Source organism: Bufo gargarizans, chromosome 5 (assembly GCF_014858855.1).
Source record: "Bufo gargarizans isolate SCDJY-AF-19 chromosome 5, ASM1485885v1, whole genome shotgun sequence".
NCBI classification, from domain to species: domain Eukaryota; kingdom Metazoa; phylum Chordata; class Amphibia; order Anura; family Bufonidae; genus Bufo; species Bufo gargarizans.
In genome coordinates, this window is record NC_058084.1 from 88,189,583 (window position 1) to 88,206,074 (window position 16,492).

The 16,492-nt window shown below is 44.3% G+C and overlaps 1 protein-coding gene across 1 annotated transcript in view; it reads left to right on the forward strand.

Moving 5' to 3' along the window:
* The window catches only part of LAPTM4B (lysosomal protein transmembrane 4 beta), a 96,121-nt gene that overhangs the window by 34,933 nt on the left and 44,696 nt on the right, over positions 1–16,492 (forward strand). Inside the window, exons 2-4 of the mRNA XM_044294642.1 lie at positions 3,233–3,344; positions 5,476–5,549; positions 9,427–9,549. Coding sequence (XP_044150577.1) covers positions 3,233–3,344; positions 5,476–5,549; positions 9,427–9,549 — 309 coding nt within the window. The remainder of the gene's footprint in view (positions 1–3,232; positions 3,345–5,475; positions 5,550–9,426; positions 9,550–16,492) is intronic.

Consider the following 16,492-nt stretch of genomic DNA (forward strand, 5'->3'; position numbering starts at 1 on the left):
ACATTTTTTATCGTAACAACCAACGATTTAGACAGGAAAATCATGACGATTAACAAGGTTGCCCAAACTTTCGCATCCCACTGTATGTATATATATATATATATATATATATATATATAGAGAGAGAAAAAAAGTCCAGCGGGAGCACCATCCGGAGTGTGGGTGCAAAGTCCAACGAAGGGTAGCGGCAATACCCAATCGGTATAAAAGACGAAAACTTTTATTCACCCATTATGTGGCAAACTTGCGACGTTTCGGCTCACAAGAGCCTTCCTCAAGCAATGAAACAGTGAAAATGAAGGCATATATAAGCATGTCAGTGATCACCCAATCACAGTGTAATTACAATCATGGTTAAATTAAGTACATCTGGTCCATGTGTTACAAAATAAACAAAGTGCATGTGCATAAAGTGAAGAGGTGGCGACCGTTTAGCAATTTTAAAGAAGAGAGAATTACGATGGATATATGCCTTGGATAGCTTGCACCCTAGAGGGCTTAATGTTGAATTTAGGTGAGACAATATTGGTCTGAGGTTGATCTTGATTTGCTCTGTAGATGCGGTTTTCCTTTCTCAATTTTGTATGGTAGTGCAAAGGAATGGTGAAAACACTATTTGTAATTTATATGAAACATATTATATAATCTGAAACTAATGCGTAAATTTCTCTTTGCCTTTTAGAAATTTTAACCTTCACACGACTGGATGGGGATCCCTGAACTGAACCTCATTGAGAGTGGTGCCGCTCAGCAATAGTATTGGCGTTCTCCTTCTTTTGCGCAATTCCAGACATGTAACTTTTATGTAGTGCTGCCTTTTGAATCTGGGGAGAACCCCCCCTATGGCTGCGTTATTGCCGGCAATTGGGTTGACAGTGACAGCGGGGTTCATTGATGTGCCCCCTTCTGACATATGCGACCCTTTTGGTTGGGATCCACCTCGGGGGAGTTAGATCCCTTACCATATGCTGGACTACGTAGGAGTTACCTACCGCGGCTTGATATACTATCGAGAAGGCATTTTGCACTGCTTATATAAATGTGACAAGTATTCATGGAACCGTAGGGCTATTTGCCCTTAAGTAATATGGCGGTTTCAATATAATTGTGAAGAACGCATGCGTCAGGTTGAAGCGCTATGACACACATGATGACGCCCGTCTGGACATGCGCAATGAACTGTTGGAGACGCTCAATGGAACGCTATGGTCTCTGTTGGCGCCATGACTTCTAGAGGTTCGATTTCTAAGATCTTCATCTGCTACACTTAGTCACTTTTTATTGTAATCTTATTCAAGATGTAATCTTTATGTATTTGTTGTCTTATACATTTCATTTCGATTTTGATCTGCCTATGTGGATTTGATTCTTGTATTGCAGATCTCATGGCACATGTCACTTTATGCACATGCACTTTGTTTATTTTGTAACACATGGACCAGATGTACTTAATTTAACCATGATTGTAATTACACTGTGATTGGGTGATCACTGACATGCTTATATATGCCTTCATTTTCACTGTTTCATTGCTTGAGAAAGGCTCTTGTGAGCCGAAACGTCGCAAGTTTGCCACATAATGGGTGAATAAAAGTTTTTGCTTTCACTACTTAGGAGTGCAGTCCCACTTTTTCGTCTTATATATATATATATATATATATATATATATATATATATATGTCCAGCAATGACTATTACATGGTCAAGTCACATTATGACAGCAAGATAATATCCAGAGTAACCGCTGAATGCAGCACGGAGAGCAGCCAGACGGGCTGGGAGTGACTCAATAAGGGCCTGGTAGGTTGTCACAGGTATGTGGAGCCATGCTGGCTGCAGTGCACCCCACACTGGAGGGGGCATAGGGGGAGGATCCATAGAGCGAACATGATGATCGAGGTGGTCCCACAGATGCTCAATTGGGTTCAAGTCTGGGGAATTAGGGGGACAGGGTAGTACTTTGAAGTCTTGGTCATGCTCTTCCAAACAAAGCCGTATGACATGTCACATTGTCTTTCTGGAAGATCCCATCCACCCCAGGTAAGACAATCAGCATGTATGGGTGTATGTGATCTTCAAGGATGGATTCATACACAAATCAGTTGAGAGTGCCTTCCACATGAATTGGTGGTCCCAGAGAATGCCCCAAAAACATTCCCCAGACTTCACCGCTGCCACCACTAGCTTGTGTTCTTCCAGCAATGGTTGCAGGGTGTTCTTTCTCTAATGTTTCTTGCCTGACACTCCAATGTCCATCTGTTCAATGAAGCATAAAACATGGCTCATTGGAGAAGACAACCCTTTGTCAATCAGTGATGATCCATTTCTGATACTACCGCAAAAATAAAGCCTTTTCTACTGATGAAACTTTGTTAGCATAGGTGCAGTGACCATCCGTCTGTGTCGGAGGCCCATAAGCAGTAGACACATGTCTGGTATGCCCCTGGTTAATTCTGGTGACTCACAGCTTCACTGTACAGTGTCGGTCCACCCTCACCTCTCACATCAATGGGATATGATGCTTTGCAGTTTCCTCATCACTTATTGACTATGGTGCTATCTGTCCACTCACAATACACTTTCACCACAGCAGCATGTGAACAGTTCACAAACTGCACAGTTTCAGAAATACCGCCACCCTTGGCCTGAATGCCGATAATCATCCCTTTTTTGCCGCTCTGCCGTCCTCCACAATTTTAGGCATAACTTATAGCACTGAGCCTCCAGATTCAGGAATATAATGTTAGAAAAACAGTAAAGGCTGACACTTAGACCTTTTGCACATGGCCCTAATACATCTCTGCTGTATATGGCATCCGTAGAGGTGTATAGAGCTTACTGTATTTCCGGATACCTCTGACTGTAAGGGCTTTTCCAGAATTTTTATACTGATGGCCTATCCTCAGGTCTTGGAGTCTGAAAGGGCCCTTAAGATCCATCTTCCCCTTATATTGTGAACTGTACTCTAACTGACGTGGGTTAAGGGCCATTTTGCAGATTTAACATTGGGGCCCAGTAGGTTCCAGTTACCGCTCTGCTCCTGCACAGCGAGGAGGGGTATAATTATACACCATTTCGGATGATGAAAAGGCTTCTTATCCGCGCCGTCACCCAGCATCACTCCCCATGTGGGAGACCGAGAAAACTCACTAAATATTGGGGACACTGGTCCATGAAATAAGATTGCACACCCAGACTGTACCTTATAATGGTTCATGTTTTCTCTTCACAGATAATAAATTCGGTGGTCCTCCTTATACTGCTGAGTGCCCTTGCTAACCCAGACCTGTACCACCTCCCGAACACCGAACTGAGGAATGACTTTGACTTCATGGATGATGCCAGTAAGTAAAGAACTTGTTGGCCGCCCAGTGATGGCAGCTTTCCATACTCAATTCAGATGCAGATCCTGACAATATTGTGCATGACCACTATGTGTGGCACTATTATTAGACAATATGATTGTTAACATAGCGTGGTCTCCAAAAATTACATGTCAGAGGGATATTACACCAGACACACATCCCTTACAATAAATTAGCATGCCCTCCACTTTTCAGCTTGTGCTATGTACACTCAGTCATCTCATGATAATCAGGGTAAGATTACAATGAAAAGGTAACACCTCTATTATACAGCTGAAGGCAAAGGAACCTGAAGAGCACAATTGACAATAATAGAGGGAGGAGAGCTCTTCATCTCCTTCCTTCCCCTACCTGCACAGTGACACAGAGCATGCCCACAACAGTCTGCCCCCACTTTCCATAGCACCAGTTTTGATACATTTACACGAGGGATGTCCAACCTGCACCCCTTCAGCTGTTGAAAAACTACAACTCCCAGCATGCTTGGACAGCCTTCAACTATAAGGGCATGCTGAGAGTTGTAGTTTTGCAACAGCTGGAGGGCCGCAGGTTGAGCATCCCTAATTTACACCATTGGCTTCTTATAGTGCAACAGCCAATGCAGCACAGTAAAATCCTACAGTATAAAATAACACATTGATGTAATTATGGATGTTGATATTGCTAAATGTAACCGTTTTCGGAGCCGAGTTGTTGTCGAGCACACTGAGAATTAAGGCATGTAGATTAATTAATACTCATTGTCTCAAGGGATCCATGTGAGATTTTCTCTACATCTGGCTAATCCCTGATCAGAACTCGTGGGACGACTTTCTGCAATTATTTTTATTTTTTTCCAGTATATGGAAATCTCATACCTTGTGCCTCTGTAGGCTACATCCACACAGCAATGTCACTAGGGGAGGATAGCTTCTTAATATGGCATCCAGTGAAGCATTGCGCTCTTTTATAAAAGGCGGATATGACTTCTCCTATTCTTTTAATTCACTCATGGGTTTGGCTTCCAAAACTGCATCAGGAAACCTGACGGCATGGCCTTACCCTTAGACATGCTTCAATGGACTTTGTATGTACCTTGCTACAAGTTAGCATTGCTTCAAAGGGAGAGTATCTCTGTACCTACACCAACTAACTGAACCTTTAGGGCAGCACATGGAGGCTGTGCAGCTCCATACTAGCCTCTATGCACTTCTGTACAGAACCTGTGCACAGGCTATATGCATAAACCCTAACCCAGGGGTAGGCAACCTCCGGCACGCCAGCTGTAGCAAAACTACAACTCCCAGCATGCATACTTCCTCTACTCCTCTCAGAACTCTAATAGAAATGAATAGAGAATGCTGGGAATTGTAGTTTCACAACAGCTGGAGTGCCGAAGGTTGCTGACACCTGCCCTAACCCCTCTGGTATATGCTGTTTGCTACTAGTTCATATTCTTTCAGTTCTGTATACTATGACCACACGGCAAGGTCATGTCATGGTTTGACGTGGTGGCACTGCGGTTGAGTACCGCTTGACCATACAGGCCAAAACTGGCTCTTATGAACTAATGAAGACCACACTAGTTAAGAACTCAGTTTGGTCCCACTCCAAGTTTCATTGCATGGCTTTGTTGCTTTTTACATTACATATAGTTTCTATTAGGGCTCATTCAGACGAACGTAAGGGCTCCGTGCCCGTGCGGCGGTCCAATATATATATATAGTGTGCACTCCGTGCTGCGGACCCGTTGACTTAAATGGGTCAGCGATCTGCAAAATACAACAAAAATAGGAAATGTCCTATCTTTTGCAGTGCAGAAGCACAGACCTGAAAGCCCACAGAAGCACTCTCTAGTGTTTCCGTAGGCTTCCGATCCGTGCCTCCGCTCTGCAAAAGACAGGACACACATGTCCTATTTTTGGCCGTGTCTTGCAGATCGTGGACCCAGTCAAGTCAATGGGTCCACATCCACAGCATGGAGGGCACAACGCCAGTGCCCATATATTGCAGAACTGCCATTTGCAGTCCAGAATACGGGCACAGAGCGCTGATGTTCATCTGAATGAGCCCTTACATAACATGCACATTTTTTATGACTTTCTCTTGTGTTTTATCGTTTTTTTTCTAGATATGTGCATTGCTACTTCAATTTCCCTCTTAATGATTCTTATCTGTGCAATGGCCACATACGGTGCCTACAAGGTAAATTAAAGGTTTATTCTTGCTGTGTCTTTTCTTGGCAGTTTGTTTGAGTCAAACACCAGAGTGGATACAAATGAGAAGAATCCGTCTTTCCAAAGTTTATACTTTGCCTTCTTTTTGGATTTAGTGCCGGCTGTGGCTCAATAACTGCATCAAAAACTGCATGTGTGTTTTCAGCTTAAAGAACTCCCACACAAATCTTTATTCTCTGACCTGTTAGAAAGGTACATGATGTAAACTGCAGTGAATGTAATCTTCTCATCAGTGTTATTTCTGAGTTATCCCCTCCCTTCTGATTCTCAGCTGTGTCATGTGACCAGCACTCAGACTTTCAAAATAACGCAGCATCTTATGTGAGGACAGGAAGTCACTTTCTCTATATATTCCTATGGGAGCCTCAATGTCAGTCTCCTAGGAATGACTAGAGAAGTAACGGACTTCCTGTCCTGTGTCAGGTGAAGATCAGAGAGTTGGTCACATGACACTGCTGAGGATGAGAAGGGAGGGGGGTATTTCACAAATCCAGTCACTGGTAAGAAGATTACATTCACTACAGATTACACCATGCACCTTTCTAACAAGTCAGAGAATAAAAAAATTTGTGGGAGTTCTACTTTAAGGCCATATTCACATGGCAAAGTATTTCGGCACGTAGAACGGCAATTTTACACTTCGTAGCACTCTTCAAAAATGCTTGAAAGCAGAAAATATACACCATAGTTCACATAGGCGGGTATTTTTACACTACTGTCTTCAAATAGGTTTTCAAGTATTTTTACGCTGCAATTTTTAAATATACTTCCTGATGTGGCATCTCACTTCTTTGAAGTGTTTTAGAAGCTGATTTTGCAAAAAAATAATAATAATAATTTACTCCAAATATGTTCTTTTGGTATGTATTTTGCAGGCACACTGTTAAAAATGCACAAAATACAACAAAAATCACCTCCATAGTTTTCTGCTTTCAAATTATGCAGTGTGAACATAATCTAGGGACACTCACAGTATTTGTAAGTCATAACCTACAGAGAAAAATTGTAATGGAATGATTTGTAGCTCTGTGTTCTGGACCCACTCCTGGTTCTGGCTTACAAATACTGACCAAATACTTGTCACGCTGGGGAGTGGGGGAAACCCCCCACCGTGCAATGTCTTCAAGGGGAAAGAGCAACTAGGCCTGAAATCAGGGAAAAGGGAGCAGGTCACCTCCTAATGCTTCCCTAAATCCTATCCCTGTGCTCCTGACTGTATGAGCCACCCTCAATGGTAGGGGGGGGGCTCATACTCATGAACCTCGGCCCTACTGACCCCATCGATCCCTGCATAATGGCATCAGGAGGCAGAGACAACTGATTCCTCCAAGAAACAGAGGAACCGGAGTCTCACACAGACCTAGCATCAGAAGATGGCAGCTAGCAGCGGACGACACAACAGGTAAGTGTCCGTAAGTGTCCAGAAGCAGCAAACACAACTGCCAACAGGACAAACATGGACACTTACCTGACGCAGCTGCAACCAGGAACTAGAGCCACCCACACCACAACCACTGGATACTAGTAATGCACCTAGGCCCAAACACACACCAGGACGGACCCAGCACCAACACCCAAACACTGAATCCAGTAGTCACTACCTGGACCACCATGCTGGATGATGCATGGCAGCCCCAGGCAGCGCTGCTAATTGTTCCCCCTCCGGGGAACTTCCAGGGACCCCCTTTCGGAGGAGAAGACAAACAAGGGAAATGTTTAGCAGACATGCTGGACACAACATCAACAGACCACACATGTAACAATGCACTAGACATAACAAACAAACTCCAAATCAAACCCACACGAAACAGACACATAAGAAAGGGTGGAGACATGGAGAAGACATAGGGATGACATTGCTAAAAGAGCTTGATCTCCAACAAGGTGGCCCTCAATGACTAGGCAGATGGACTTGCCCAAGAATAAAGCATAGCTTCCAGCCCACAGCAAGGCTAGAGCACAACTAACCTCCATGCTACAAGCCTAGGCTAAATAGCTCCAAGAGACCATACCCTGGTCCACTCCTAGTCAGGAAATTTACCCCATGCTTACCAAACAGCTGGAAAACTCACATAACATAGGCCGTGACAATACTACTATCCATGTGAATGTGACCCTAGGGTGGTTTCTATATCTATTTACTATACATGCATGTTCGACTTTGGTGGTTCTGTTGAGTTTTTGAGGTTAGTTTTTGAGGTGTTTTTCCCATAGTATTCTATAGAGGACATCAAAAACGTCAAGAAAAACCACATGTACAAAATGTAAAAAAAAACTCTTGTAAACAATGTCATAAGGCCCTATGCACACCACTGTATTTTCTGTCTGCAGAATGTGGACCCATTTATTTCTGTGGGGCCGCAAAAGATGGGGACAGCACATGTATGTTCAGTCCATGGCTCTGCAAAAAAGATAGAACGTGTCCTATTTTTTTCCATATTGCAGACAAAAAATGCATTTCTACAATAGTGCGGGACGTGCAAAACAGAAAAATGCGGCACGCAGATAGTCTGTATCCGTGTTTTGCAAATCCGTAGTTTGCGGACCGCTAAAACAGATACGGTCGTGTTCAAGAGGCCTAAGGCCTCTTTCACACTTGCGTTGTCCGGATCCGTCGTGTACTCCACTTGCCGGAATTACACGCCGGATCCGGAAAAACGCAAGTGAACTGAAAGCATTTGAAGACGGAGCCGTCTTCAAAATGCGTTCAGTGTTACTATGGCAGCCAGGACGCTATTAAAGTCCTGGTTGCCATAATAGTAGTGGGGAGCGGGGGAGCTGTATACTTACCGTCCGTGCGGCTCCCAGGGCGCTCCAGAATGACGTCAGAGTGCCCCATGCGCATGGATGACGTGCCATGCGATCACGTCATCCATGCGCTTGGGGCGCCCTGACGTCACTCTGGAGCGCCCCGGGAGCCGCACGGACGGTAAGTATACTGCTCCCCCGCTCCCCACTACACTTTACCATGGCAAACAGGACTTTAGCGTCCCGGCAGCCATGGTAACCATTCAGAAAAAGCTAAACGTCGGATCCGGCAATGCGCCGAAACGACGTTTAGCTTAAGGCCGGATCCGGATTAATACCTTTCAATGGGCATTAATTCTGGATCCGGCCTTGCGGCAAGGGTTCAGGATTTTTGGCCGGAGCAAAAAGCGCAGCATGCTGCAGTATTTTCTCTGGCCAAAAAACGTTCCGGTCCGGAACTGAAGACATCCTGAACGGATTTCACTCCATTCAGAATGCATTAGGATAAAACTGATCAGGATTCTTCTGGCATAGAGCCCCGACGACGGAACTCTATGCCGGAAGAAAAGAACGCAGGTGTGAAAGAGCCCTAAATCTGCACAGGCGCTATAGGCACAAAGCAGTTGGATATGTTTTTTTAACTTATTTTCGATACGTTGTTGCAGCGAAAATGATACAAATATGGGCATAACCATTAATATGATTTATACTAAAAGAGATTTTCTATATTTATGTAAAACTTCTATAGACAGAAATTATTCCATTTTCTATTAGCTCTGTATCTCAGTTTCTCTCATGATTTCTGCTTGCATCGAAGCATTCTGGTCAGCATTTAGCAGATTTAATATAAAACAAAGAATTTATATTAACCTTGCAAATTCTGCCACTCCATAAACTCCTCTGAACTGTGGAAAGCAACATGGCAGTAGAGGTCCCCACTCTAGTTATTATCGATGGAGGTCCGAGCAGTGAGACCCCCACTGATGTAACATGTACCACTTATTCCATTGGTTCCTGATAAATGGTTGGAGAACCCCTTTAAGAATACGCACTGAATCTGTCAGATTTTAAACTGCTTTCTCTTTTATTCCCAATAGCAACATGCAGCTTGGATTATCCCATTTTTTTGCTATCAAATATTTGACTTTGCTCTGAATTCCTTGGTTGCTGTCAGCGTGCTTGTCTATCCAAACGCCATTCAGGAATACCTGCGACAACTGGTAATTATGACATTTTCTATATTCCTCTTTTTATTTTATTTATAAGAAGTGTTGTGTGCAGTCTAATTGAGAAGGTTTCAACGGTTACAAGTACAAGGTGGCCACTATTCTGTTTGGAAATGTAAAGCCTCTCATAACATCTATCTCCTATCTATCTATCTATCTATCTATTATCTATCTCCTATCTATCTCCTATCTATCTATCTATCTATCTCCTATCTATCTATGTATCTCCTATCTATCTATCTATCCCCTATCATCAAATCAAATCAAATCAAATCAAATCAAATCAGCTTTATTGGCAGGACTAAATAGTATACATTTTAGCATTGCCAAAGCAAGTGGGAAATAATTGGGTAGGGTTGGGGGTGGGGACAGGTCCAGGGTGGGGGTATAGGAGTCCATGGTATATCAGGCTCCTCTCAGTCCATGGCAGGCAGTAATATATTGTGCTGCTATGGCCGTTGTATTCTCCTCTTCCCCCAGCAGTATGGAGAGTCTCTCTTCCTCCTCCATGGAGGTGAAGTCTGGGCAGAGATCAGACAGTCTCCTGAAGTGAGTCTCTCTCACTGCTGAGTATTTGGGGCACCGCAGCAGGAAATGAGCCTCATCCTCCACGGTCTCCTGGTCGCACTGCTGGCACAGTCTGCTCTCCCTGGGCATGTACCTCTGTCGGTGACGCCTGGATTCAATGAGCAGGCTGTGGGCGCTCAGTCTGTACCGGCTCAGGATCTGTCTGTCTTTTGGATTGGGGAGTTTCTCCAGATATGGGGCCAGTTTGTACTCCCTCTGCAGGCTCTGGTATACTGTCAGCTTCTGGGATGTTCTTATGTAGTTTTTCCAGACGCTAATATACTCCTCTTTGTACTTGTGTATCGTCCTCTGGATTCCGCCCTTTGTCAGGCTATATTGGTTGGTGGATTGGGCAGGCTGGGTTTGGGTGACTTGTTGCGGGGTGCTTTGTTTTTCTGGGGCTTCTTGGTGTAGCAAGGCTTTGTGATGGTAGGAGCTGGGACTGCTGCTATGTAGATGGGCTCTGAATGATAGCGCCCTCTTCTGTACAGCAAAGTAGAGTGGGAATCTGCCCAGTTCTGCTCGACAGGCGCTGTTTGAGGTGCCCCTGTGGACCTGGAGAAAGTGTTTGCAGAGTTCTAGGTGGAATAGTTCTGTTGGCCCAGAGTCCCACTTTGCCCGGTCTGGGTATGTGTCTGGGCCCCAGACTTCGCTGCCATACAGGAGGATTGGGGCGATGATGGTGTCAAGGATTTTAAGCCAGACGGTCACTGGTGCTTTAAGGTGATACAGACGCCTTCTGATGGCATAGAAGGTTTTGCTCGCCTTGTCTTTCAGTATTTCCATGGCTTTCTTAAAATTCCCTGATTGGCTGATTTCTAGGCCCAGGTAGGTGTAGCTGTCTGTTTCTGAAATTGGACAGTTGTTTAGCAGGAAGGGAGGACGCCCGGCTGCTTTTCGATTTCTTTTCTGGAACACCATGATGTTGGTTTTCTTTGGATTGATGGGCAGTGCCCACGTGTTACTGAACTTCTCCAGGATTTTCAGGTTATCTTGGAGACCTTTCTCAGTTGGCGATAGTAGCAGAAGATCATCTGCATAAAGGAGAAATTTCACCTCAGTGTCATGGAGGGTGAGACCAGGTGCTGTGGAGGACTCCAGAGCCGACGCCAGCTCATTGATGTAGATGTTAAACAGGGTTGGACTGAGGCTGCAGCCCTGTCTGACTCCTCGGTTCTGCTGGAAATAAGCCGTTCTCCTCCCATTTACCTTCACGCTGCATCTGTTCTCAGTGTAGGAGCTTCTGATGACATCATATGTTTTTCCTCCTATTCCGCTTTCAAGAAGTTTCAGGAATAGGCCCGGATGCCACACTGAGTCAAAGGCCTTCTTAAAGTCCACAAAGCAGGCTATCTATCTATCTATCTATCTATCTATCTATCTATCTATCTATCTATCTATCTATCTATCTATCTATCTATCTATCTATCTATCTATCTATCTATCTATCTATCTATCTTCTATCTATCTCCTATCTATCTGTCTATCTATCTATCTATCTATCATGTATCTATCTATCTATCTCCTATCTAACTTCTATCTATCTATCTATCTATCTATCTATCTATCTCCTATCTATCTATCTCCTATCTATCTGTCTATCTATCTATCTATCTATCTATCTATCTATCTATCTATCTCATATCTAACTTCTATCTATCTATCTATCTATCTAATACAATAAACAAAGAGTGGCAGCAGCACAGTCAGTAGTGAAGTTGAGTGCAATCCCTCCTGGACTTTAGGCATAACTCCATAGACAATATCCAAAAACCAAATGATGAGGCAGCACTCCAGTATCCGTGAAGGGTATTAGACCCGTTTATTTCCCTAGTCGCAACGTTTCAGTCAAAAACAATGAGGCCTTTGTCAAGCTCATTGTGCTGGGCTGAAACATTGCGACTGGGGAAATAAACGGGTCTAATACCCTTCACGGATACTGGAGTGCTGCCTCATCATTTGGTTTTTGGATATCTATCTATTTCTTATGTATCTATTATCTATATATATCTCATATATCTATCGATCTATATCTTATCTATCTCTCCTATATCTATCTATCTATTTCTTATGTATCTATTATCTATATATATCTCATATATCTATCTATCTATATCTTATCTATCTCTCCTATATCTATTTATCTATCTCAAAATTTGTCATCTATCTATCTATCTATCTATCTATCTATACATCTATCCATCCATCTTCATCAGTATATTGGCAGCACATTTGAATATATGAACCTTTAGGGTGAAGTGTGACCTTCCATACAACCAACCCATGATCAGACTACAGACAGGTTTTGTTTGTAGTCTGCAACCATGGAGACACATAGCTGTGTATAATATATATTATATAATATATATTATATATTTAGATTCACATGTAAACCTTCCCTTACTGTAAAATACATTACATACAAGTCCCCGTTTTCCAGTGTATATCGTCAATGTACTCATTAACTTAAAGGGGTTATCCAAGGTCTAAAAGATCCCCCAATGCCCTCATATACATTATACTAACTTGCTCCCCAGTGTCACTCCGGATCCCTGCACGGCGACCACCACATCTCTCCGTCACTGCTAAGAAGGTTCTTCCCTGTCGCGGCCTGCCATTGGCTGCTCCCCCTGTCATCTGATATTTTGATCCGCGCGACTAGGAGATGCAGAAGTGCAGGGATCCGGAGCGATGCGGGTGCCTGGGAGCAGGTAAGTATCATGTATACGAAATGCAATACCATGCACAATCGCTATTAAATGGACAGCACTGTGTTTGGTACGCTGAAAGGAGACCTTGGAGTGTCAAAGCCTCTTCAAACTGCTGATTGGCGGGGATGGCTGGAGTCGGGCCATCCCCGACAATGCCACCATTGTAACTTACGTGCCCCATGTGGGACCATTTTACTGTCAGGGCATGCTAGGAGTTTTCCATGGTTTCGCAAACCCTGGAGAGCCACAAGTTGACGCCTGCAGTAAGTTGTGAAAATGCTTTTTCTATGCTAAATGTGAGACAATTAATTATTTTAGCTTTGGCGACCTTATTGAGCAGGCATCGCGTGGTCAGATGTACTGATCCTTAGACAGTCACTTAACCTTGAAACACATCTCCATGACAGGATTTCCAGGTTAAAAGCGGTTCTTCGTCTCAATGACTATGACAAATGTGAAAGCTTTGCTGTTTAACAGAGCCGCAAGAATCTGATTTTATTGCTATTTTTGTACTGTAATGAATTTTTGTTTAATTCATTTGCACATGGAGCTCGGCCAACGTTCTCTCCTCTGCAATGTCTGGATGACATAAATTGTTCTGGAGAAGGTTTGGAAGTCTTGTCAAGCAGGGCTTTTAATATCTTCTTGCAATAGCCCAATCTCTTACTCAGAGAATGATTATTTCGTCGCTGAATTAGTCTCTTGTGTCACTAGGTGTTCTCCAGCTACTTTTTATCTGTTTGTTAAAGAGGTTTTCCAAGAATAGGTAAATTCGGTTTACTTTAAAGCTGTTTTCTGGTCCTTTTTTATATTGATGACCTACAGTATGTTCAGGATAGGCCATCATTATTTGATCAGCGGGTGTCAGACACCCACCACCCCACCAAATAGCTGTCCTGAATTGGATCTGGCAGCAGAAACCAGCACCAGAACCGCACAGCTCCGTCTACTACACAGTTCTGGTGCTGATTTCTGCTGCCGGATCCAGCTCTGTCTATCTATCTGTAACACCCCAGAGTTGTGTTACTACACTCCTCTACCCCGCTACTATCTTCTAAGAGCCTGTATACTGTCATCTGATGTCATTTATATTATGTTTTCACAAATGTGCATCTAAAACCATGTTAAATTCCATAGTTCCTGTAATTTTCTAGGTTCACCAGCAGGTGGCAGCAATGCATTGGCCAGGTACAAGTCCTAGTTTAGTGTATCTAGGCTGGAATGGATTATTCCAGCTTTGCTCCCACTCTGTGACGGTGTGGACTGTTCCCACATCCTGCAGCATGGGTAGAGAAGGAAGTTAGAGTTAGTTTAGCCCACCCCCTGCTAGGGGTAGGGTGTGTGTGTAGGAGATCCCCTGCATAGGGAAGACAGCAAGGATCTTGTCTCGGCTGAGACCTGATCAAATACCCAGCCTGAGTAACTTCAACCTCAGCTGGATGAAGAAGCATAAAACTAACTATGACCTCCAGAGCTCCAGGAAGAAAGCATCCCCTGAGAACCATCTGAGAGATAAGTCCAGAGACCTAGGAGAAGCCATTCCTCCTCAGCTAGTCTGTCCCCATACAGCAGAAGTTACAGAGAAGTGCAGAAGACTAATTCCTGCCACAGTTACAGAGCTACCAAGCAGACGTCTTATCCTGCAAGCTCCCCACATATCAAGCAGAAGCATTTATTCCTACCAATGATTGCCAAAACCTGCAGGGACCAGAGACCAAAGCTGTATACTGCTTGGATACAAGTTATCTTCAGTAAAGAAAAGTTTGAACTGCATCTAAAGGTCTGAACATCATTTCTGCTGCACAATTCCTACTATCACTACACTCAAATTTATTGCAAGTGAGCCAGGAGTCCAGTCGTACCCAGGTAGGAGACACCGTTGACACAAATTCCACTACCCTATAGAGACATTATAGGCCATTACACCACTCTGGCATTCCTAATCTGGGACGTGCGTTATAACACCTTAAAAAAAGGACCCTGGGGTAGTACCCTGCGCACACTGCAATTGGCGTCACAACAAAATACAGACTATTATCCACCCGTATCCTGGCCCACTGCATAAGTGGCGTCAGCGCCTACCCATATCCTGCTCATTGCATATCTATCTATTTATCTATCTATCATCTATCTATTTCATATCTATCTATCTGTCTATCTATTTACCTTATATCTATCTACCTTATATCTATCTATCTATCTATCTATCTATCTATCTATCTATCTATCTATCTCGTATCTATCTATCTATTTCATATCTATCTATGTATCTCCTATCTATCTATGTATCTCCTATCTATCTATCTATCTATCTATCTATCTATCTATCTATCTCCTATCTATCTATCTATCTCATATCTATCTAAACAGCTCCGCCCACTACACACAATGCAGAGAGCTGTAGTTCCAGCGCTGACTTCCAGGATTAGGGAGCATTCACACGACCGAGTCAGAGAAAGATATAGCAGAGTGGAGTTTGCCTGACAGTTTAATGCTAAAGCCTGCTGGGACCAAGACAAAGCTTGAAGACTGTTTCTGATGAACGTTTATTCAAGTAAATCTGCTGTTCAACTACCTACAAGGTCTGGACTCAATCTTTCTTTCAAATTCCTCAATTATTCCCCCTATTTATTGCTTCAGAGCCAAAGCCTGGGGTCCAGCGGTATCCAGGTAGGAGCACCGTGACACACATAAAGAGACATTTTAGGCCGCACTATACCACTCGGCAATCCTACACCTGGGTCACGCGTTATAGTAGGGCCCTGGGGGGATGCTCAAGTTGCAATTGGCATCACAAACAGGATTTACTTGCATGCCTTTATGCTACAGGCCAATAGATTTACAGAGAACCCCATGAAAAATGACTTTACTACATTTATTGCGGAGCGACAGTGAAACGCCCCTACCTGCCCCAGGCCCGTCACAACTTGTACGCGTGGGACCACGTGGAGTACACCCCCATGGGCTCCCTCAAGGAACCGTTCGCCACCAGGGTGACCTTGCTATCCAAATCATTTGTCCCGTTGCCAGCAGCTGAGTGCTGGCAGGAGGATTCAGCCGCCGCAGACCACGTGCGCTGCCTCCAGGAGACCGCGGAGGGAGTCCTCCGCTTCCAAGAGAAGCTACAGCCTCAGCTGGAGCTTCTGATCCTGGGTTTGCCAACTGTCCAGCTGGGATGCCTGTCCACTACCGTGTTTTCCTACAACCCGGCGGTCGCCAACTACCAGCTCCCGTGGAAGATGGTGTCCACTGCAGCAAGAGTTTCCAGGGCTCCATCACCACCACTGGAGATCCCTTGGCCACAGCCCCTACAGCCGGAGATTCTGAGCTCCCCTGCCCCGGTAGGAGGTTCTGGCCCCGTTAAGCAACAAATTGCCGCAGCTAGTGTGAACAGCCGGTCATTACCAGAGTCCTCCACCAGAGGTCAGTGGAGATCCACCACAGCAGCCAGTCTTGCATACAATTGGCTGGAGCGCCCTCTCATGTCCTTCAGCAGCAGCAGTGAGGAGGACTTCAGGAACCTCCTCTAAGGAGCTCCTTTCCTTTGAAGATCAAGCCAGAATGATCATGGACTAATGGGAGGCACATCTTGGACTACTCCTGAAGGGTGAGGACGTGTTGGCTATTTTGCTTGTTTGTTGCCCATGGTTTGGCCCTCA